We start from the raw sequence: 24,448 nt of genomic DNA, 5'->3' as shown, positions 1-24,448 counted from the left end.
CCGTGTTAAACCATTGCACGTTCTCTTGAGAAGGTGTGGACATGAAATGGTTAGAAGATGTCATCTCTCAGTGGAGTGGGCCTTCCCCATTTCTTGGTACTGCAGGAAGTGACCGCTGGGAGTTCCTCCTCTTATGGGATTGCTCCAAGGTTTCCTCGATGAATCCATGTACACATCATCAGTTGGAATCCCTCCTTCTGGTTACTGGCAGTAAAAGTGAATGATGGAAGCTGGGTTCTGAAAATGTGTGTTTTCTACCCAGCCTTCCCTATAAGATTTTATTCCTGTCAGCTCACTGTAGGCAGGGGTAGTGTCTACCAACTCTATTATACTGTAGACTCCCAAGTGTTTAGTACAATTCTCTGCACACAGGTAAGCGCTCAGTAAATACCAAGGATTGATTGACAGTTATCAATCCCAAATGTGAACTGTCATTCTTCTCCCAATGCTGATCACCAAAAAACTGTGACCAGAAAAAAACATGAATTATTCCCAGTAGGACATGGGGAATATTCTGAAATGAGTCAGTTTGATCGTGCATTTGCCAGGGCAGGGTTCTGGTAAATTATTTCCAAAGTAATAAAGTAATGCCTCATACCCACTTTTCCCTTCTCCTCCTCCCCTCTCCTGCCCACAGAGGCCTCCTCTCTTATGCCTTCCTGACCATCCCCCCCCACCGACCCAAACTCCCCATAAAATAGACAAAAACACATCATCACCTTTAGCTTTGGTGTTGTTAGTCTCATCCCTGCTGCACCTATAGCTTGTCCCATGGTTTTACAGTTCTTTCAATTAGGGCTCAAGTTCCTGCACACATTTCCACAGGTCCTAAATGCCTTAGCTTCCCTGGAGACATATGGCCTTTGGTATCAGCCAGTCACCATCTAGGTATGGGAATTGTATTTTACAAGAAACACTCCCATTCTGATCATTGTGTTCTAATTAATGTCCATCTCCCCCTCTAGACTATAAGTTTGTTTCAGGCATAGAATGTGTCTGGTAATTCTGTTGTATTGTGCTGACCCATGTGTTTAGTGCAGTGCTCTTCTTCACATAGTAAATGCTCAATAAATACCATTGATAGATTTACATTTGTTTCCATAGGTGGGTCCTCTGTGCCAACCACACTGAGCCAGTCAAGGGCTTTCTTGGCCGTTTCCTGAGGAGAAAACTCATTGAAACGGAAATCAGTGGACGGGTGCGCAATGCTGAGTTGGTTAAAATTATTGACTGGATCCCCAAGGTCTGGCAACATCTCAACCGCTTCCTGGAGGCCCACAGCTCCTCCGATGTCACTATTGGTGAGAGTTTTACATTTACATTGGAATTTGAGTGGAGAAAGAAGGAGGGGGCTGTCAGTGAAAAGATCCACTTCACAAGAGGAGAGAAAGAAAACCCATCTTTACTGCTTCCATAGGCTGAATTGACATAGCATAGCATTTTAAATCTGATCTGCACAGCACAATAATTGTAGCCTATTCCTACTTTTCTTTCTAATTTAGAGGAAGATGAAATGGGGAATTGAAACCCACAGGTCATCCAAAAATCTCATTTTAAATGGTCTTCCCTACTGGGAGAGTTCTCCAAAGCTGACAACAAGTGATAAGGTTTTCCTTCTTTCTTTTCCTACATCATTTTTGTCAGGCTGCTAATGAGCAGGGTTATCCTCAAAGGGAGAAGCAAGGGACAGTGGATGATCCAGAACTGGGTGATAATTCCCCATATAATAGCGTAAATGTAAATACTTCTCCAAAGAGGCTTGAAGAAAAAGACAGCCTTTTTTTAGGATATTTATTAAGCACTTACTATGTGTCAAGCGCTGGAGTAAGACACAAAGAAATTAGGTTAGACACAGTCCCTATACTGTATGAGGCTCACAGTCTAAATTGAAGGAGGATTTTAATCCCTATATTATAGTTGAGGGATACCTTGTGAATCAGTCATTCGATAAATCAGATTGAGTCCATACTTGATAATATCCAACTAATGAAATGGCTGGGAGCTGCAGACTTTAAGCTAATTGTTGGCAGGGAATGTCACTGTTTTATTGTTGCACTTACTGTACTTTCCCAAGCTCTGCACACAGTAGGCACTCAATAAGTACAATTGAATGAATGAATGGACTATCCTAGCATTCATAGTGTTTCCATCATCACACGAAGCCTCAGTGAAATATGTAGGTTTTTCCTGCAGCAGTATTTCCCTAGGAAGTGTGGAGTCATCTTGGTTATCTCCTTACAAATGAATTGAGAGTGGTCCCTGCTTTTCATCTTCTGTCTCTTCTCTTCCAGGCCCACGCCTCTTCCTGTCCTGTCCCATAGATGTGGATGGTTCTAGGGTTTGGTTCACTGACCTGTGGAACTACTCAATCATCCCATACCTCTTGGAAGCCGTCCGAGAAGGATTACAGGTGAGGCAAAGGGCGGACTGTGGTTTCTCGGAGAATCCCGGACTCCCCTAGGGTGCCGGGTAGTGTTAGGGGCAGAGAGCCAGGTGCACCATCTGATAACCAGACATCATGTTGTGAGCCGCAAAGTGGCAGGACTTACAAATTTGCCTTCCAGGCCAAACAACTTCACAGGAACAAACTTCTTTGCAGCTGTCTACAGCAGCTGGTGGATGTGAATTTTTAGCCTTCCAATAAGCACAGAAGCAACAATTGAGCTAAAATTAGTGTTCATTACAGTTTAATGTAAATCCTGAAGGCAGCTTAAAAAGTTCCATCAACTCTTCAACACTAAGGCTGAGTAATTAATAGTCCAAATGCCAAGGTGAATAATCCTGGCATCAATTCAATAAACCTGTCTCCAAGTGCTTCCTCAACACTGAATGAGAATTGAGAGTTGTAGAAGGGAACCGAAAGCCCTGGTAAGATGACTGGTAATGTATGTATGTATGGCACATGTGAATCATAACTAAGAGGTTGAAGTTGTGAATTAATATTTGCCCATTCTATGTGTAAGGTGAATGTGGAGGTCTTGCCTGTGGAACATGATGTTTATATTTATAATAGTATTAATAATGATGATGGTATTTGTTAAGCACATACTATGCACCAAGCACTGTTCTAAGCACTGGGGTAGATACAGGGTAATCAGGTTGTCCCACGTGGGGCTCACAGTCTTAATCCCCATTTTACAGATGAGGTAACTGAGGCACAGAGAAGTTTAGTGACTTACCCAAAGTCACACAGCTGACAAGTGGCAGAGTCGGGATTAGAACCCATGACCTCTGACTCCCAAGCACGTGTCTTTCCACTTAGCCAGGCCGCTTCTCTATAAAGCTTACCAGTTAGAGTCAAAAACTTAAGGACAGAAGGAACTCAGATACTAAGGGTTTCACCCAGCCTATGGTTCAGAGGAAGACTGGGCTGCATTCTGTTGGGATTGAAACAAAAGGTTAATTTTATGGAAAAGGAAGGTGAAGCACTAGAGGAGATATAAGAGCATTCTAAAGACAGAATGTTGGAAAAGGAGAGGTAGGTTCTGTGTCAGCTAGAGCAGTTATCCAAACCTGCTGTTCCCTTGAATCTGATGATCTGCTCTTATTTTTTGGTACATTACCAACAAGCCCCTGTTAACACTCAGGGCCAACTGAATCAAGGTGGAAATCATTCCAGTACCCTTAGAAAATATGATCTCAGGGGTGAGATCGCGAATATCTACAATAGCTTGCTAAAAAATGCTTAAAGACTTCCAGAAGTGTTTGGTAACCATTTAAAAACAGGCGTGATGTGCTTTATTTAAACTTAGTGGTGATTTGCAGGTGATGGGGAAAAAATGTAGTTTATTAACAGAGGTGTAATCCAGACATTCACTATTTAATATTATGTGTGTATTCTGGGCCTTTTTGTGTGTGTTTGTAGGTGTGCTTGTATGCACGGAAGGGATGGGTCCCCAAAGTAATGCCTGCATAGGAACTAGCTCTCTCTAGTGTCTGTGTAAGTAGTTAAAAGAAGCAGGGGAAATGCAGAAATGGTAAATGGAACATTCATTTTCCAGACCCATGTTAGCCACACTGCTCTTTGTCCAAATCAAGGGTACTTTGGAAAGATCCAAACCTTTTTTCTTCTTCTGGAAGCAACATAATAGTAATTGAGGTATATAAGTGCTTCTTTTGTGTCAAGCACTGGAGAAGATACAGTGTAATCAATGTGGACACAATCCCTGTCCCACATGGGGCTCACAGAGATGCTAAACTCTGGATTTTTTGAACTGGCCATAGTTTGGCTAAGCAATATCTTCCTTGCCATTTAAACTACTTGCACCCGCCCCAGATAAGTTCTGAAAGGGGAAGAGGAGTCTCCAGGAGAGACTTTGGGACTCCAAGGTATTCAGGGAATGTGGTAGGAGTTGCCCCCTTCATAACTTGAAAGATCAAAGAATTAGAAAAACCAGTTTCAGTGATGAGCTCCTGTCTGCCAGTTCCACCACAGCTAACTTTGATGGCCCTTGACACAGTGTCTATGATCCAAATGCAAGTTGTCAGTTCCCTTTGCCAACTCACTTTAAAAGAAAAGGAATCAGGAATTTGACAGACATTTGGTGACCATGGTCTGCTGTTGATCCTGGATCCCAGTTACGGAGCTCTGGCTCTGAAGCAGCTTGGCCTAGTGGGAAGAGCTTGGGCCTGGGGGGTCAGAAGACCTGGGTTTTCATCCCTGCTCTGCAGTTGTCCACTGTGTGAGCTGGGGTAAGGCACTTAACTTCTTTATGCCTTAGTTTCTTCAACTGTAAAATGGGAATTCAGCACCTTTTCCCCTCCTACTTAGGCTATGCCCGACCTGATTAACCTGAATATGCCCCAGCACTTAGAACAGTGCTTGACACATAGTAAGTGGGAGAGTGTGCTACCAGGGCTAAACACAGGAAGTCAGCAAGAAAATCCAGTGTGAATTCTAGAGATGGAATAATAATTATGGTACTTGTTAAGAACTTACTATGTGCTTACTATGTACTTACTCTGTTCTAAGCACTGGGGTGGATAACAAGTTCATCAGGTTGGACTCACATGGGGGCCCAAACTCTTAACCCCCATTTTACAGATGAGGTAACTGAGGCCCAGAGAAGTTAGTAGATTTGCCCAAGGTCGCACAGCAGACATGTGGCAGAGGCGGGATTAGAATTTAGGTCCTTCTGACTTCCAAACCCATGATATAGCCACTAAACTCAAAACTGAGGAGATCTAAGGATCTTGTACTTATTTTCCTGGCAAGCTCTGGAGAAAGGCTATAACGACCCCTAGTGGACAAAGACCCAACAGCCCAGTGCCATCTGTTTCTAATAATCTTTGAACTCCTTTCTTTTGTTTAACTGGGGATAATTTACTTTAAAGGTGAAATATAGAAAATAAAACTTGCTCATGTAATCATTTCTAATGATATACACTGTTCCTACACAACTTGAAAAGCCGTGTTCTAACGTCTGAATACATTCAGAAAACTTAAATGAAAGCTGGATCAAGTTAGTCTATTCTTTCCTAAGGAGGGACTGCACTCTCGTTATTTTTGATTGGACAAATACAGTGATAGGCTGTAGACTTCCCCCTAGACTGGAAGCTCATTGTGGTCAATCAATCAATCAATCGTATTTATTGAGCGCTTACTGTGTACTAAGCGCTTGGGAAGTACAAATTGGCAACATATAATAATAATAATAATAATGGCATTTGTTAAGCACTTACTATGTGCAATGCACTGTTCTAAGCGCTGGGGAGGATACAAGGTGATCAGGTTGTCCCACAGGGGGGTTCACAGGCAATCCCCATTTTACAGATGAGGTAACTGAGGCACAGAGAAGTTAAATGATTTGCCCAAAGTCACACAGCTGACAATTGGCAGAGCAATTTGAACCCATGACCTCTGACTCCAAAGCCCGTGCTCTTTCTACTGAGCCATGCTGCTTCCCCTACCCAACAGTGGGCTCACAGTGGTCACAGTGGTCAGGGAATGTGTCTGTTTATTACTTTACTGTACTCTCCCAAGTGCTTAGTACCTTTGCTCTGCACGCAGTAAGGACTCAATAAATAGGATTGACTGACTGATTCCTTCCTTTGGATTATGGATTATGAATAGAGGTTCTATCTTCATTTGCCACTGCATTTTTCAAGGTATTATTCTTCTCATCTTGAGATGTTTCAAAACTCAAAAAAAGTTTGTAAAAATATTTTCCATTCTCTCAGTTGATGTCGGTGATGTTCCGAGATGCGGTAGTAGCTTTTTGGCTATGTCTTTGAAAATAGATCTGACAAGCAGAGTGGCCTAGAGAATAACGCACGGGCCTGGGAGTCCAAAGGACCTGCATTTTAATTCCCTCTCCCATATTTATCTGCTGTGTTACCTTGGGCAAGTCACTTAACTTCTCTGTGCCTGTTACCTCATCTGTAAAATGGGGATTGAGCCCCAAGAGGGACATGGACGGTGTCCAAGCTGATTAGCTTGCATCTACTCCAGCACTTGATACGGTTTCTGGTTCATAGTAGGCACTTAACAAATACCATTTAAAAAAAAAATTTGAACTCTCACAGAGCAGTTCTTCAGAAAACTTGGGGTCTAATAGTGATTTCTCCCTCAGGAGAATTTGGCATCGGGTCATTCAGTAGAATCAACCTTGCATATCTTTTGCTACACAGGCCTGCTGAATAATACTAATAATTATAATAATAATTATAATAATAATGTTGGTATTTGTTAAGCACTTACTATGTACCAAGCACTGTTCTAAGTGCCAGGGTAGATACAAGGTAATCAGGTTGTCTCACGTAGGGCTCACAGACTTCATCCCCATTTTACAGATGAGGCCACTGAGGCACAGAGAAGTTAAGTGACTTGCCTATGGTCACACAGCTGACAAGCAGCGAAGCCAGGATTAGAACCCATGACCTCGACTCCCAAGCCCGTGCTCTTTCCACTAAGCCACGCTGCTTCTGGGTAGGGGTGGGGGAAGAGCCATTGAACACTCTAAAGGAAAGGATAGTGAATGCCGGGAATTTAAACACATCACACACAATCCTGCTGCTTCCAGCCAGGCATTGAGAAGTCTCAAGAATTCTTCTCACACTACAGGGTGCTTAGTGCAAATGAAAATGAAAGGAATTGGTGGTGGGGGGAAATGTCACTGTGGATCTCAGTCACCTCCTTTACAAGAGTTTATATGACACCCGCACTGCACACAGTCTTTTCCTTAGCCAATTTTAGCAATAAAGAACCAGGGCTCCTGCTGGGAGCTGAATCAGCTGAAAAGGCCAATCAAGTCTTGTTCTGTTCCAGGACTCTTCTTAACAGGATTTTTTTTTTTGATATTTTTCTCCTGTGGAGTTTTAAACATTCAGGGCCATTCAGTTTGCAGTATTTGGATGACTTTATGCTTGCTAATTCTCCAGAATTAGACTGTGAAACATAAACACCCAACTCCTCCAATTATACAGAGGAGAATATATCTAAAGTATTCGATGGATGGAAGTGGAAGTGGGATTGCTACCTGGGATTTGGTTCACTTCTTTGTGCCTCAGTTTCCTCACGATAACAAAACAATAAAGCAGACTGTGAGCCCCATATAGGACAGGCATTTTGTCTGACTTGAATATTTTGTATTTATCCCAGTTCTTAATACAGTGCTTGGTGTGTTGCACTTAGCAGATATTATTATTATCAGTATTGTTGTTGTTGTTGTAGTTGTTGCCAGAGGCAGCAGCAGAAGAAGACCAAGTATGGAGGTTTTGAGGTTGATGCAAATCAGTCAATGAGCAATATTTATTGAGTGCTTACAGTGCATAGAGCACTGTACTAAGTGCTTGGGAGAGTGCAATATGACAGAGTTGGTAGACACGTTCCCTGCCCACAATGAGTTTACAGTCCAGAGACAAATTAGTGCAGTTATGATGGAGAAAATGCAGTGGGGGCTGACTATGCCCCAGGTTGTCCCCATTGATTTTGGGAGAATAGAGCTTTCGAACCTCATTGTTTTGAGGACGGATGGATTTGCTCTCTCCTTTTTCTCAGAATCAGCCCATAGAAAGTGAAGTTTGCTGGGGCCAGAATCTCTGATCTGTGCGTCAGGCGACACCTGGACTTTTAACACAGTCAGGCTCTCACTTGACCAGTTAACCCAACCTGAGCTTCTAGCACCCTTGTGTGCCAGCTCTCAGATGTTTTTGTTTATTTAAAAAAAATAGTATTTGTTAAGTGCTATGTGTCAAGCTCTGTTCTAAGCTCTGGGGTACGTACATACAAGTTAATTAGGTTGGATACAGTCCCTGGCTCATATGGGGCTCACAGTCTAAGTAGGAGGGTGAACAGGAGAACTGAGGCATGGAAAAGTTAACTGACTTGACCAAAGTCACACAGCAAGCAATTGCCAGAGCTAGGATTAGAACTTGGGCCCTCTGACTCCGAGGTTCATGATCTTTCCATTCTCCCTGGTGCCCTGCCAAAGTTTTCCTTTCAGTTCAAGGCTTCGTTCCCTTTCATCTCTCATCGACGGGAGTTCTATGAGCTGGGTAGTCTCTTTTCCAGATGTTACAGCATTTCTTGGTCCTTGAAATCCCACCTAGCCCAGTGACCTGAAGGGAACGGCTTGTTTCCTTGGCCATTTTCATGCTTGCGTCCCAAACTGTAGTGGGGCTAGATCAGGGAAGGTGGCAGAGAGACATGGGTGGGCCTCTTATAAACCTATTCCCTGGAGGGGTTAGACCTGAAATTAGGCTGGAAGTAAAAGCTGAGGGGAAAGACTGTTGTTAGGGTTCATTTTCTCACTGTCTTCTGAGGCTGATCTCAGTTTCTCTGCTGGCTAATGACTTACTGGTAGTGGTCTAGCTTTAACATTAGGTAATAATCCAGAGGTGAATCTGAAAAGAAAGGCAGAGGGAACACAAGTTCTCTCCAGTCCTGAGTCTTGCCAGTGCTCTGAGGGAAAGACCTGGTGGCTGCAGTTCAGAGAGGGTGTCAGTTGTGTCCTCCTTTTCCAATATTTCTTCATTTCCCTTCTCTAGGAAGCCTTATCTGACTAGCCTCTCACCTCCCACACCCTAAGTATTTAGAAACTCACGCCACCCTCACAGCGCTTTAGTACATATCCTTATATTTGGTTGCTCCCCCTACTTGTAGCTTATTTTAATGTTTGTCTCCAGCTAGACTGAAAGCACCTTGAGAGCAGACATCGTATCTACTGGGTTTAGTGCTCTGTTACAGAGTAAGTGCTCAGTAAATACCACTGATGGAATAATTGATTTGGGGAGGCTTTTCCCCCTCCCCCTCTCCCCAGCCCATCAACTGCTAAACCAGTATCAGCATGGCGTAATGGATAGAGCACAGGTAAGGGGCCCTTAAGGTCATGGATTCCAATCCCAGCTCTGCCACTCGTCTGCTGTGTGAACTTGGGCAAGTCACTTCACTTCTCTGTGCCTCAGTTACCTCATTTGTAAAATGGGGAATGAGACTATGAGTCCCACATGTTATGGGGAGTGTGTCCATCCCAGTTTGCTTATATCCGCCCCAGTACTTAGTACAGTGCCTGAACCCCCAGAACTGTAGAGAACTGGGACTGGCTCCGCCTTGCAAACAGGTTCTGCTAGTAGCAAGACTGAGCCAAATTATTCATTCAATCATATTTACTGAGTGCTTGCTGTGTGCAGAGCACTGTACTAAGCTTTTGGGGGAGTACAATGCAACAGTAAACAAACACATTCACATTCTCTGCCCTCAGTGAGCTTAAGTATCATAGTGGTTAGAGCACGGGCCTAGGAGTCCGAAGGTCATGGGTTCTGATCCCAGGTCTGTCACTTGTCTACTGTGTGGCTTTGAGCAAGTCACTTAACTTCTCTGTGCCTTAGTTACTTCATCTGTAAAATGGGGATTAAGACTGTGAACACCATTCGGGACAGGGACTGTATCCAACTGATTTGTTTGTATCCACCCCAGTGCTTAGTACAGTACTTGGTGCATAGTAAGTGCTTAATAAAGAACACAATTATCATTATTATTATTATTGTTGTTGCTATTATTATTATTATTATTAATAGAAAGACTTGTGCCAATTCACCTTTGAGATTTTAGGTTTGTTTGGATTTTCTAGGTGTTTTGGTGAGGGGTTTTGTGTGTGTCATTTTTTTTAGTTCATTGTTTTAATTCACCAAGATGTTGCTTTGTGGGGCATTCTCACATTGGCGCCTCAACTGCCCAGTAGTACAGTGCCTCGCACAGCACTTAAGAAATACCATTTGAAAAAAAAAAACCTCAGCATTGACTCAGGTAACCCTGAGAGACCTTTACTGTCCCCCAAACCATTAAATAGATCACAGGGCAGAATAGGAGCAGCCAACCCTTCTTGCTCGCTATAGTTTGCTTGCTGCCGGCTGGGCTCAGCAGGAGCGGAAGCAGAGGGAAGGAAGTTAAGAGGAAAAGCTTTCTGTCTAGCAAATAATATGCAGCAATCTGAGGTGGCATTTTCTAAATGCTTTAAAGATGGCAGCTAAGGGCCATTTTGAGTTTGAAATGCAGTCATACAAAAGCTTAGAAAAGCAGCCGGACAAACTCTCCCTGTGTTCTGCCCCAGAGGGAATTGAGCCATTCAAATTGAATGGGGTTTTCTAGAAGCCTAACAAGGCCCAAAAGAGCAACTTCACCCCCAGATCAGCTTTCCTTTAGTTAGGCCTCGGCAGCCTGTCTATTGAGGGGATGTTCTGATGATCAGGGGAGGCTCCAAAGTTGGGAGCCCTAGCATTAACCTACGTGAATCTCACAAGTCATCCGGAACACTGACACCAACATTCTAGCTCTAGAAATACACTTTAGGTCCCTTCTGTCATAAAGACTGGTCAAAACAGCATCCAAGGGACTCGGAGAGAGTTAATAATGAGATATTTATATCCTGTGGATTAGAGGATTATTCTGATATATGGATTCTGATTTTCTTATAATGCCATCCCTACCTCCCAATGGGCTGCCCTGCTTCCCTCACCACCATATTCCGATCAAAAGGGAAAAGAGGTGCTTTTGAGCAGATCAGACAAGTATGATGCTCAGGCGAGCATCTCCCTTCATTCCTTCCCAGAAGCCCCGGGAGGAGGAGCAATCTGTCTTCCTGCTTCACCCCCACTTGACCCACTCTAGTAATCTAGGGCATTGGACTGAGCGGGATAATAATAATAATAATAATAACAATGGCATTTATTAAGCACTTACTATGTGCCAAGCACTGTTCTAAGAGCTGGGGAGGTTACAAGGAGATCAGGTTGTCCCACGGGGGGCTCACAGTCTTAATCCCCATTTTACAGATGAGGGAACTGAGGTTGCAACTCTATCAGGCGAGGTTGCAACTTTTATTTCCTCAAAAACCTCCAATGGCTACCGATCAATCTGCGCATCAAGCAGAAACTCCTCACCCTGGGCTTCAAGGCTCTCCATCACCTCGCCCCCTCCTACCTCACCTCCCTTCTCTCCTTCTACTGCCCAGCCCGCACCCTCCACTCCTCCACCACTAATCTCCTCACTGTACCTCGCTCTCGCCTGTCCCGCCATCGACCCCCGGCCCACGTCATCCCCCGGGCCTGGAATGCCCTCCCTCTGCCCATCCGCCAAGCTAGCTCTCTTCCTCCCTTCAAGGCCCTGCTGAGAGCTCACCTCCTCCAGGAGGCCTTCCCAGACTGAGCCCCTTCTTTCCTCTCCCCCTCGTCCCCCTCTCCATCCCCCCGTCTTACCTCCTTCCCTTCCCCACAGCACCTGTATATATGTATATATGGTTGTACATATTTATTACTCTATTTATTTATTTATTTATTTATTTATTTTACTTGTACATTTCTATCCTACTTATTTTATTTTGTTGGTATGTTTGGTTCTGTTCTCTGTCTCCCCCTTTTAGACTGTGAGCCCACTGTTGGGTAGGGACTGTCTCTATGTAATGCCAATTTGTACTTCCCAAGCGCTTAGTACAGTGCTCTGCACATAGTAAGCGCTCAATAAATACGATTGATTGATTGATTGATTGATTGATCAGGGGATGCACAGGACCTCACAAGCAATCTGGCACTGCTGTAAGCTGCTCTGTTTCAGGTGCTGGTGGCAGCTATGACTATAACAGACAGACCTGTCCCTGGGAGCATGGCACTTGCAGGGTGTCCAGTCTGCTTCGATTAAGCCCTCTTTTCCCCACCTCCCTCTCCCTTCAGTGTCATCTGTGCACTTGGATCTTTACCCTCTGGGCATTCGATATTCACCCCACGGTCAGCCCCACAGAAATTATATATCCATAAATTATTTTATTAGTATCTGTCTCCCTCTGTAGAGTATAAGCTCACTGTGGGCAGAGCTACCACCTCTGTTGTACTCTCCCAAGCATTTAGTACTGTGTGCAGAAAATAAATACCATTGATTGATTGATCATGTACCCACCCCAGCATTTACCATGATGCTTTGCACATAGTAAGCACTTCACACATTTATTATTATAACTATCGTTATTAAATATTATCATTAAATCATATTAAATATTATCATTATTATGATCATTATCATTATTAAAATCATTGAAGTGGATAGGCGGAAAGATTTCAGGGAGGACGGGATTGTGCCCAGATGCGTGAGACTTTAAGAAAGAGACGCCTGTGGATTAGATGCCAGAATGTAAGTTGTCACTGAACTCGTCATTTTGTTTCCAGTTGTATGGGCGGCGAGCTCCATGGGAAGATCCAGCTAAGTGGGTAATGGACACCTATCCATGGGCAGCCTCTCCCCAACAGCACGAGTGGCCCCCACTGCTCCAGCTGCGGCCCGAGGACGTGGGATTTGATGGATACTCTGTGCCCCGGGAGGGGTCAACCAGTAAGCAGATCCCCCCGAGCGATGCCGAAGGAGATCCTCTGGTGAGTCCCCTTTTTCCCCAGTCAGGGAGGAGGTTCTGTAGCTGGGGACCCGGTGGGTTCTCTGGATGAGGCCCAAACTTGATGGTCCACAGCACCTGTGTCTGCATTCTGCTTTACATGACGTGACATTGGCTCTTCCCTTGTCTGGGAAGCCAGCCTCAGCCTCCTGGTGCCCAGTGAGAGAGACCTGGAGGGCCCTTTCCAGCCTGCAGCAGTCCTGCTTCAAAGGATCTTGGAAAAGCAACCAATTTCTAAGGCTGTTCCTGGCCTTCAGGTCCACCCAAAGGTAGACCACAAGCCCAATCCAAATCCAGGATCAGAATACCACCCCAGACCAGAAGGAAAATCAAAACCCCTCACTAATGTCACCCCAGACCAGAAAGAAGAATCAAAATCCTCACTCAGTCCTACTACCTCTCAGATTCCTTTGTCCTGAGCCCAGCTGAGTCTAGCTGACTTTGGTAGGCCTGAACCAGAATTTTCAAAGTTGGTGAAGTGCCAGAGACACAGCCCTGGCTTCTAGGACTGTAATAGAGGGTTTGGAATTTGCTTGTCCTGACTGTCTAATTCCTACCCTTGGAAGTCCCTCCAACCACAATTTTTAGATACTTTAGACACCCAGGATAGCCCACTGTCCTGATCAGTGTGGTTTCATATAGCCTGGTGAGTCACAGTAGTACTAATGATATTTATTAAACACTTAGTGGGTCCAGAGCACTGTACTAAACTCTGGGAAAGAATACCCAAGTGCCCTAGTAAATTGGACTAGGAGCATAGTCTCAGTATAGGGTGCTGGGTGATGATGGGTGAGGCACTTTGTCTGCGCTTCAGATTCCTCTGTGTAAGCTGAAGTGTCCACTCCCTTTCTTCTCTCAAAAGGATGAGTTAGGTGACCAGGAAGCATTTTGAGCCACTTTGAGATGAATAGATGCTCAGTGTTGAGAGAACTTCCCTCCATGGACATGTTTGCCAGGTCCTAACCCTGTCTGGTACTCCCTAGATGAACATGCTGATGAGACTGCAGGAAGCCGCCAACTACTCAAGCCCCCAGAGCTATGACAGCGACTCCAACAGTAACAGCCATCATGATGACATCCTGGACTCTTCCTTGGAGTCCACCTTGTGATCCTGCAGGGACTAAACTTGAAGCCTCGCTACCAAACTTCCCCTCCCCATCCCCCGACTCATCTTAACACCATCAAGTTCTCCCAGACTGATCCTGAAGATAACTTCCTACAGAGCCACCATCTGCCTCAGTATTAGTGCTGCAAGAACAACCAGAGACTTTATTTTAGTCAGCCTTGACCGTGGGTGCAGGCATCCAAGCCAGTCAACCTTGTGATTGTTTTCTTTCTACAGCAATGAGAACTGCACTATACTGATTTTTCATTTTTACATTGTGTTCCCGAGCTCTCATGCCCAAGACACTGAAGATATTTTCAACACAGGATCACCACCACCTTATCATCATCATCATCATCATCATCATCATCATCATCATCATCTAAGAAGGAGGGGTGGGGTGGGGGGGGGGGGGAATTCAGAACTCTGAAATCCATTCTGCCGTGGACGGTCCAGCAACTGACAGGGCAGATGCGGGAAGGGAGAGATTGTCTGCTCTGCTCTCTACCACACATAAATCCAACACCACCAAGGAACCTCAGCTCCAAGTCATTGTGGTGCTATACATAACTCTTGGCCTGGATAATAACATTCAGTAAAAGCCCAAATGGGAAGACAGGGAAACATTTTAAAATATAATGCAGTCAATTCTGCCATATCGCATGTTTTCATTGAGCACTTTCTGATAGAATGCCATTGAGGAACTAAGGAATGGTCTTTTGACAGCACACATCTGTCTGGCTAGAACACGATGTAATGTTAAAAGAAATGGTTGTGTGCATGCCTGAGTGGTATGCTCAAGTTGTTAGTTCCCCAACATGATTTCTTCTTAATGTGAAGTTCTTCAAGGGTGCAACACCTGTGTTTATAGAACTGGCTGTGCTTCTTTTTCAAAATGGTGCTCTCTCTGTCCGACTGTAAACCTCGACTTTTCAGGCTCAAATTCCACCACACAGATTTTAACTATTCAGTGAGTGTACACACACACACACTCTCTCTCTCTCTCTCTCTCTCTCTCTCTCTCTCTCTCTCTCTCTCTCTCTCTCTCTCTCTAAAGCTGTGCATCAGTTTGAAGTGATTCTGCTGACAGTGAGATGATGTCCGTGAGTATTCGTCACTGAGAGAAAATCTCTTGCATACTAATACACTTTGCCCAAGGATCAGAGATGGACATCTTTTCTGGACTCTCGTCACATGGGGTGATGTTACTCAGATACACTAGGGATTTTTAAGGACGTGTTATCACTCCCTCATCAAGGGATTACACATATACATAGTACTGTGTATGTGTGTGCATGTGTGTGTGCGCAGGTGCAGTTGTAAGTGAATCAGGGTTTTTTTCTGCAAGTACTGCAGAGTGAAATGCATTATACAGTTTTTAACAAACCATGTACCCCTGTGCAGCAGGTACATTAATTCCCTCCTTAGAACAGGCATTGATTTCTGAGTCGTCTCACCCTCCAAAGTTCAAAATGAGCTTTGGGGGGCAATGGGGGCTGGTGCCGCTGCAGTTCATCAATGTGGTTGGTACCAAGTGACTCTTTGTTTTGTTTTAACAGCACAACACGCCGGTCTTATTCAGGTCGAGCAAGGGAATATATTGGCTGTTCCAAAGCAGCAAAGGTCTCTCCCTTTAGACATGGGTGTGATGTGTACCAAATTTCCCATTTTTCCTCCTCTTCTTCTCCCTTCATTCTTTTCAAAATGCACATCCCCGACAGAGGTCAGTGTATAGGCTTGTGCTGCCGTGGGGAGAGAGAACACCTCCCGAAAGAATTGCACTTTCCTTTCCTTAGGAACCAATACATCACAACTCAGCGACTCCCAGCTGTCCCTTCCAAAATGACCGGCCTCTGCCTGTACAAGCCTTGCCTGGTCTTTTCCGGTGCTGAACTTGAAAGCGATGCCTTACTTGTTTGTACTAATTGTGTTCATTACATTAGTGCTGTATGTTCCGTGGTCTAATTTCAGGAAAAAAAAGAAAAACAATAAAAATAGGGCTAAAAAACCCATCATCTCCTATTACTGGGAGAACACAAGCTGCTGTAAATAGTCTGTCTGAAAAGCTGGGGTTTTAGCTGCATGGCTCCAAAGAAGGAAAGTGAGATTCGATTTCAGATTCAGAGTAGATCAAAGCCAAGAACTTTACTGAACAGCTGTCTGTGTCATACAGGAAAAAGCAAACTTTTCTAGGATACCGAATATCTTCTATAAGCCCAGGTTGCTTTTTCTACAGCGTGCTGAGATAAAACATTTTAAAGAGCTGGTTAAGCTTCAAGTTGCTTATTAGTGCTTTTTCAGCATTCTTAACATACCAGATCTGTGTGTTTCTCCTCATTGTTTATCATCAAGGTTGTTTTTATTCCATCTCTTGGGTTTCTAGTTTATGTGGCGTGACTGTTGAGCTTTGGTTTTTTTTTTTTTTATCCCACTTGAGTTTGACCTGAAACTGCCCTCTGGTAACTTTTAATGGCTCATGTGTCTTTCTTTTTAAGGATTTTTCCCATCAGCGGGTGGCACCCCTTTCACCTCTGTGACCTGCTTTAATCTCCGTAAACTCAGTTTCTGTCCCAGGATAAGAAGAGGCACCCAGCCTGGCCTTCACCATCCTACCCTCTGGGCTCTCAAATCTGTGTCCGACAATGGTCAGATATGGGGTTTGCACACTCTGTTTCCCAGCCATGATCTTACCTTCTTGAACTGTGAATCTTGGGGGGAAGCGTCCATCTGCTGTCCTCTCATTACGGATAACTGTCCATCCATCTGGACAGTGGGCCCCACCAACACTTTTAGTGACTATGTTTTAAAGCCACCCATCCCTCAACCCCCATTTTCTGAGACTGGTCTCAGAAAGCACTCTCTGTGTCTATTTCTTTCTGATTGCAGCAGTTTGGGTGATGGTAAGACAAAGCTATTTCAAGTCGACTAGTCCTCGTAATAGGCTCAATTTCAGTGTCCTTTCAAAAGTTCGGGAAGCAGGGTGGTTTGTGTGCCCATTTCTTACTTTTCTCACATTTCCTGTATATGTAAGACACCTGAAAAAGTGACTTGGTACTCATTTAGGGCTCTGTCCAAAATGCTTCCATTGCCTTTTTCTACAAAGTAGGCTCATTTTGAAATGTACAAGATTCTATGCAAAATTCATGTTGAGTTCTAATTGGAAGCCAAAAGTTTTCTTTCCAGACTGCCAAGAATTGTACAGGCCATAAATGAGATGGGGATGCATTTTTAGTTGGGGGTGGGAAATGGGGGTAGGGAAGAGGGTTGCTAGTCCTGTGGTGTACATTGGAGAAATTCTTTATTTCTTGGTTGATGCTTAAACTTCAATATTCTGTGTACTGAATTTTGTTGGCTGTGGCGATTCTAATTCCAAAAAAAAAAAAAAACCACCCCATTGTGGATATTAAATGGAAGGTTTGCTGTTTTGATCTAGTTGTTTCCAGTGGAACAGTTTATGAAATATGTTCTATAAGATGTACATTTTTTCATTGTAACATAGAAATTGTAAATATTTGATTAAAGTGCTGCATTTTGATGAATTTTTTCTAGCCATTTTTAAAGAGAAAACTAGGAATTGAGTATTTTGTGTACGGTATGACGTTTCCATCTTCCTCCCTCCCTATTTAATTTTCATTTGTCACTAGGATTTGGATTTGCCAATGGTCGATCGGAAATCATGCCCTGTGTCACGGAGAATAAAGCTGATGATTGTACCAGTCTTAAATTATTCATGATTCAATAAAATTGATGCTTATTTATTCAGATTTGAGGTTTACTCTCCTTTTCTACTCAATCACTTCTATGAAGGCTGAGGTCCACCCAAGATAGACACACATATCTGGCACAGGACACATGAGAGAATATAAAGGAAGCTATTGATCCTTCAAGCTACTTCTGATAGCACATCCCTATCAACATTCTTTATATTATTCCTCAGGTTTCAATCGATCGCTGTTATTTATTGGGCATTTACTGCATGAAAAGCACCAAACTAAGTGCTTGGAAGATTACAATGCAACAGAGTTGGCAGATATATTCCCTACTCATAATAACTTTACAGTCTAGGTTTTATTTTATTTCTTTTTTTCTTTCATTTTATTTCTTGCCTTTTGGAAAAGGGTTCAGAACACTAAAAGGAGGCCTAATAAGCAGAATAGTTTAACTCTGGAATATTTAGGCTCTGAAAAAGTGTTTCTCCAATTACAGTTTTACTGGTTTCACAATGCCATGATGTATAGAAAATCTGGGGGATTCTTGAGGTTAAAAAGAGGGCACTGATGACACCTCAGCATAGTGAATTAAATGCAGTAAACAATGATTTCAAGTACAAATCAACTAGATGCCGATCTTTTGTTCAGGCACCTGTCCCTACACTTCCCTTTGTTTTTCTTCAGATACCAAAGTCGCTCAGTTTCCTTTGTCATGACAAGGCTCGGCATAGATGGTAAGCTCCTCAAAGTTAGAGCCTGTGCATTCTACTCTACTGTATGTCAATAATAATAGTGGCATTAGTTAAGTGTTTACTATGTGCCAGGCAGTGTTCTAAGCTCTGGAGTGGATAGAAGCAAATTAGGTTGGACACCGTCTCTGCCCTACATTGGTCTTTAATCCCCATTTTACAGCTGAGGTGACGGAGACACAGAGATAACTGAGACACAGAGATGTTAAGTGTCTTGCTCCAAGGTCACACCCCAGACAAATGGCAGAGCTGGGATTAGAACCCAGGTCCTTCTAACTTCCAGGCCTGTGCTCTATCCATATGGCCACACTGCTTCTATCTTCTCCATTGGCCTACTACATTGCTCAGCTCATAGTAGGTGCTCAAGGAAACACTGATGCGCAACAACTTAGCTGTACTAAAACCTCCCATGTTAAAAACTGCAACTGTATCTTTAAATGATGTTGAATGATTGGCTGCCCTCTTTTTGTTTCCTTAAAAAAAATGCATGGTTAAGAAAACATTGTGCTGTTGAGCTTCCCCACCTGACCTGACACTTCATGAAAAACCTAACTTCTTGTGATATCTTCACAGCTAGGCAGCATTGGTCTCATCAGCCACAGAAGAAAATGCCAGATGGACACCACTAGTTAACTAATCAATGATATTTACTGAGCACTTAGATTCAATACCTGTTCTCTCTACTACTTAGACTATGAGCCCTAAATGGGACAAGAACTGTGTCCAACCTGATGAACTTGTATCTATGACAACACTTAAAGAGTGCTTGATGCATAATAGTAAGCACTTAATGAATACCGTCATTATTATTATAATAAGCACTTAAATACAGTAATAATAATAATCAGATGTGGCTCAAGCTTAGGAGCCCATCCGTGGCCTCAATGCCATGAGAGTACCGTCATCCTTATCTGAGTCTCCAAAGCAGAAAGCTCCACAGAAAGCTGGCCATGATGTAGCTGGGCCTCCCCATCCCTTTGAGTCAGAAAGTTATTGAGAGGGAGCCAAGATGGTGACTCTGTCCCTCACAGGATGGCAGGAAGGGTTCCATCTATTCCCAAGTTCCTCAGCTTACCATCCAGCCACCCATCCATAGCAAGCAGCCAGTGGTGTGTCAAGGGCAGGCCTGCAAATCCAGGAAGGGAAGGAGAATAGCCTCGCTCTCCCGTCTCACCGCCGACCCCTGGCCTACATCCTGCCTCTGGCCTGGAATGCCCTCCCTCCTCAAAAACGACAGACAATTGCTCCTCCTTCCCCCCCGCCCTTTAAAGACTTACTGAAGGCACGTCTCCTCCAAGAGGCCTTCCCAGTCTAGGCTTCCCTTTCCTCTTCTCCCACTCTCTTCTGCATTGCCCTGACTTGCTCTCTTTGTTCTTCCCCACTTCCAGCCCCACAACACTTACATATATAGCTGTAATTTATTTGTATTGATGTCTGTCTCCCCCCTCTAGATTGTAAGCTTGTTAGGGGCTGGGAATGTGTCTGTTTATTGTTGTATTTTCCCAAGTGGTTAGTACAGTGCTCTGCACGCAGTAAGCACTCAATACATGAATGAATGAATGCTCCTCTGTCCACCAGATGTACAAGGATCAAGAGCAACCCTGGGGCTGGTGACTGCAATCATCGACACTGGCACAGGGGCCTCAAGTGCTGGACAGAAGACACCAGGAGAGGAGTCACACCGCGCCAAGCACCATGAACACTTACTGCACATCCCCAAGCACTCCAGGTCCAGAAGGATCCGAGTAAAGGCAAGGCTGTAGCAGCGATGGAAGAGAAAGAAAATGACAACTAGATGTAAGTTCGGTTTTCTCTCTTTCGCTCCTCTGTGTTTTCCACCAAGCACAAGTGTATTGGAATCTTTCTGTCCCCCATTTTCTTCTCTGTGCTTTTCATAAGCACCAGTCTTACCCCATTCTCCTCTCCCATCCTCACTCAGTTCTCCCGCAGGTGTCAATGCCGTCAGAGGTTGGTGCTTATTGCTGGGTTTCAACTTGGGCTTTATGGTAAGGAGCTCTCTCTGCCCACAAGATGGCAGAAAAGTCCAAATTATAAAATGATGGACTCTCATTAGGAAAGAGGGGTGAGTTTCCACCCTGAGACTGGAGGTGCAATTTCGGCCCAACCAAATGGATTGTAGTGCAAGTGTTTCATGCCACCCACCTCCCAACTCCTTCGTCCCTACCAGTGCCATTAGAGCAGGACAGTGCAACAAGTGAATAGGCTGACAAGGGTACAGCACTTTGCAAAGCACATAAACTGTCTGTATACCCATATAATAATAATAATAATGGCATTTATTAAGCACTTACTATGTGCAAAGCACTGTTCTAAGCGCTGGGGAGGTTACAAAGAGATCAGGTTGTCCCATGGGGGGCTCACAGTCTTAATCCCCATTTTACAGATGAGGTAACCGAGGCACAGAGAAGTTAAGTGGCTGGCCCAAAGTCACACGGCTAACAGGATTTGAACCCATGACCTCTGACTCCAAAGCCCATGCTCTTTCCATTAAGCCACACCAGAATCAGAGTCTATTGATTCCCAAAGAAGTGTGTTTCCCACTGGACCAAGAGGAGGGTTTACAACCAGCTCCCTGTCTTGATAGAAGCTTTCTGAAATTTGGACTCTATAAAGGTGGATGCTTTTTAGGAGAGATATAGATTTGAGCTACAGTATAAAATACCTAAAGGATTTCTGGGTAATAGCATAAGAAAGCTTGGGATGCATATTTATTCGATCTGAGTCAACCATTAGGATGGGCTAGGCAAACTTGATGTCGGATTGAAAAGATGTCACAAAAATTTCAAATTCAAAATAAAAAAATTCTGTGGATACAGCTACTGGATGAAGCCAGAAAGGAAGAATAAATTCCTAGCCTGTAAACTCTTTGTGGACAGGGAATGTCTCTGTCCTATTTTTGTGTTGTACTTTCCCAAGCGCTTAGTGCAGTGCCCTTCACACAGTAAGTGCTCAATAAATCTAACTGATTAAGCAGAGAAACAGGGTGGCCTAGTGGAAGTCAGAGGACCTGGGTTCCAATTCCGGCTCTACTATTTGTCTGCTGTGTGACCTTGGGAAAGTCACTTAACTTCTCTGTGCCTCAGTTTCCTCATCCATAGAATGGGATTAAATCCTATTCCCTCCTGTTTAAGACTGTGAGCCCCATGTGGGTCAGGGACAGTGTCCAACCTGATTATCTTGTATCTACCCCAGTGCTTAGTACAGTATGTGGTGTATAGTAAGCACTTAACAAATACCATTATTAGAGTCTGAACATCATTGGATGAAAATGTGTCCAAGGCACCTTCTTGGAAAGAATAACTGCTTCTTGGGAAAAGGCCTATTTAATCACTCCTCGTTTCCAAAGACATTGTCTAGATTTTGCTCTAACCAGCAGCCTCTAGAAAACAAATTCTCATCCAAAGTTCTGAAATCAATCCTCTGCCTGTTTTCTTCCTCCTATTCTCATATACAGAGGCCTGTGAAAACCTTCCTTAAGCTTGTCCTCATTCCTCTCTCTGTCGGAAGGGAGATTTACCACATTTTCCATGTTATCTGATCAGTGTCTCCTGGATCTCTCTTCCTGGGGTTCCCTCTCATTTAATTTCAGTCACATTTGGTGACCACAAGCATGTTCTGCTGCTTTCCATGGGCTGTGGGGAAAAGTTATAATTAATGGGACACATGAAGACCAAGTAAATCATGTGCTGTGCCTGCAAGGCCCTGGAGTGTTTGTGGGACTTGTGTCTGAAATTTCTTGTTTTACACCCACTCCATGAGGGGCTGTGAGGAGTTCTTTGCTACCCTAATCAATCCAAGGGAATGTATGCTCCTTGGAAAGCTTATATGGCATCCATTAGGTTTCTGTTATATCCAGGACTTAATTTGTGTTGCGCTGGATGGGGATTCTGCCTAGAATTTTGGTGAAAACCTTGGTATCTGAGCCCCAGCTTCCTCATGGAAAACAACTTTATGATGCTGTAGAGAGGACATTAGGACTTCTGGAGAGAGAGCACTGGAGTCCTTGTAGAGAAAGTATTGGGGATTTTAAAGAGAGAGAACTGGGGTCTTTGTAGAGCCAGCACTGGGGATTTGAAAAGAGAATCTGGAGTCCTAACAAAACACTGGGAATTTTGAAGAGAAAGCACTGGGGCCTTTGTAGAGAGAGAATTAGAATCTTTATGGAGAATTCTGGTGCATTTGTAGTAAGCACTGCAGTCTTCTTCTTTCCCCAAAGGAAGTGAGAGGGTTCTTTTTCTTTCAGTTCAAGAGTCCTCAGGGCAGTGGGATTGCCATCTTTTGACCCAGAAAAAATCGAGTAGATATTGACAATTGAAGCACTGCAAAATGCAGATTTACTATATAAACCCCTTTATTAAAGTGATTTAAAAAAAACATACCAAATTCCATCAGACTGTAAGCATACCACCTAGGGGCTTGGCTGAAAAGTGATAAATACCACTGTATTTTTTGATCATTTCAGAACTGAAATACTGGACCTCCAGAAATCACCTTGACCCCAAGCATTCAGTGTTCCTAGGAAATATGGTAAACACATAAACCTTATCAAATCCACAGACAAAATACAGGGAACATGATGGGTCCAAATGTCCCATATTTACCAACCCAGCTGAGAATGAGGCAGTTTAGGAAGATGCATGACCTCTTTCAGCCATCTGGGAGTGGTATAATAGGTTTCTGTCCTATAAGACTAAAGTAGCTTCTAAGTCTAGGAAATTCCTAATTCCATTTACTCCTGGCATGGTATTTCCACCCTGAGAGAATTGTTTTAGTATTTTCTAATTTCCCTGTGACTTTATTAACCTTTTCAATGTTGAGGAAACACCAGTACTTTGGAGTTGCAGTGTTTGTTGTCCAAGTGCTCAACCCACTTTGTAAATAACTCCTTAAACCTTGGCATTGAGTGGGTGAAAGAAACAGGAAGCATGGTAATTAGGAAAATGACTTGTGCATGATTATAAATCACTTCTCAGGGTGAGCACAGTGCTATGAACTGTCAATGACCCTGAAGAAAACCAATCAATCAATCAATTGAGAAACAGTGCCGATTCAGAGATAGAGAGCACAAGCCTGGAACTCAGGCAGAACTAGGTTCTAATCCCTGCTCTCACCATTTGTCTGCTGTGTGACTTTAGGCAAGTCACTTCACTTACATTGCTTCAGTTACCTCATCTGTAAAATAGGTTTAAGACTGTGAGCGCCTTGTTGGTCATGGACTGTGTCCAACCTGATTAGCTTTTACCTATCCCAGGGCTTAGAACAGTGCTTAACACACAGTAAGCACTAAACAAATACTATAAAAATCAACATATTTATTGAGCATCTGCTGCGTGCAGAGTTCTGTACTAAGCACTAACCACCCAGTGAAGCACCACTTTGAACATTGTAGTGTAGCAACAAACTCTTGGGAGACAACAGCAGCAACAGGCTCTCTGAAGAGATGCAATAATGAAAGGAGGGGGGCCAAAGGACTCCAAGTAAATCAATGGCTTTCCTAGTAACTAAGAAACAAAGTGACTTTATGTCAGCCAACAAATCACTTCTTCAGTCCTGTAGGAAATCAATCATGTTCTAGACTGATTCTGGTCACAGACCTTCTTGAAAAATGTGATGCATTTCAAACAATCAATCAACTATTTATCTGATATCATCGGTGTGCCAAATACCGGGTTGAGTATTTGGGACAGTACCATAGGGTTATATGATTCCTGCCCTCAAGAGCTTACAGTATAGTGAGTGAGACAGACACAAAATTAATTACAGCTAGACAGAAGAAAATTATTTAATCCTAGAAGTCTCTTTGCTGTAGTGATCTCAGAGTTATAGCAATTGATCCCATTCCACCTTGGGAGTGCATCTTAGAGGCTGGTTTACTGCTCCGGACACAATTCCACAATGGTGGCCAGTGGGATCACCAGAACAGAGTTTGTCCTCTCCTAACCCTCTGTGGCGCATGCAAACCCCCTAGTTATATACACATACATACGC

At 43.7% G+C, this 24,448-nt stretch overlaps 1 protein-coding gene across 2 annotated transcripts in view; it reads left to right on the top strand.

Moving 5' to 3' along the window:
* NAV2 (neuron navigator 2) overlaps positions 1 to 17,744 on the top strand; it is a 361,092-nt gene extending 343,348 nt beyond the window's left edge. For both annotated transcript variants that reach the window (XM_038764952.1, XM_038764951.1), the window contains 4 exons: positions 1,105 to 1,301; positions 2,292 to 2,410; positions 12,655 to 12,858; positions 13,859 to 17,744. In XM_038764952.1, the coding sequence (XP_038620880.1) occupies positions 1,105 to 1,301; positions 2,292 to 2,410; positions 12,655 to 12,858; positions 13,859 to 13,984 (646 nt within the window). In that variant the 3' untranslated portion in view covers positions 13,985 to 17,744. The remainder of the gene's footprint in view (positions 1 to 1,104; positions 1,302 to 2,291; positions 2,411 to 12,654; positions 12,859 to 13,858) is intronic.
* Positions 17,745 to 24,448: the final 6,704 nt, after the last annotated feature.

Source organism: Tachyglossus aculeatus, chromosome 22 (assembly GCF_015852505.1).
Source record: "Tachyglossus aculeatus isolate mTacAcu1 chromosome 22, mTacAcu1.pri, whole genome shotgun sequence".
In the NCBI taxonomy this organism is placed as follows: domain Eukaryota; kingdom Metazoa; phylum Chordata; class Mammalia; order Monotremata; family Tachyglossidae; genus Tachyglossus; species Tachyglossus aculeatus.
This window is presented reverse-complemented; position numbering and strand designations above follow the sequence as displayed.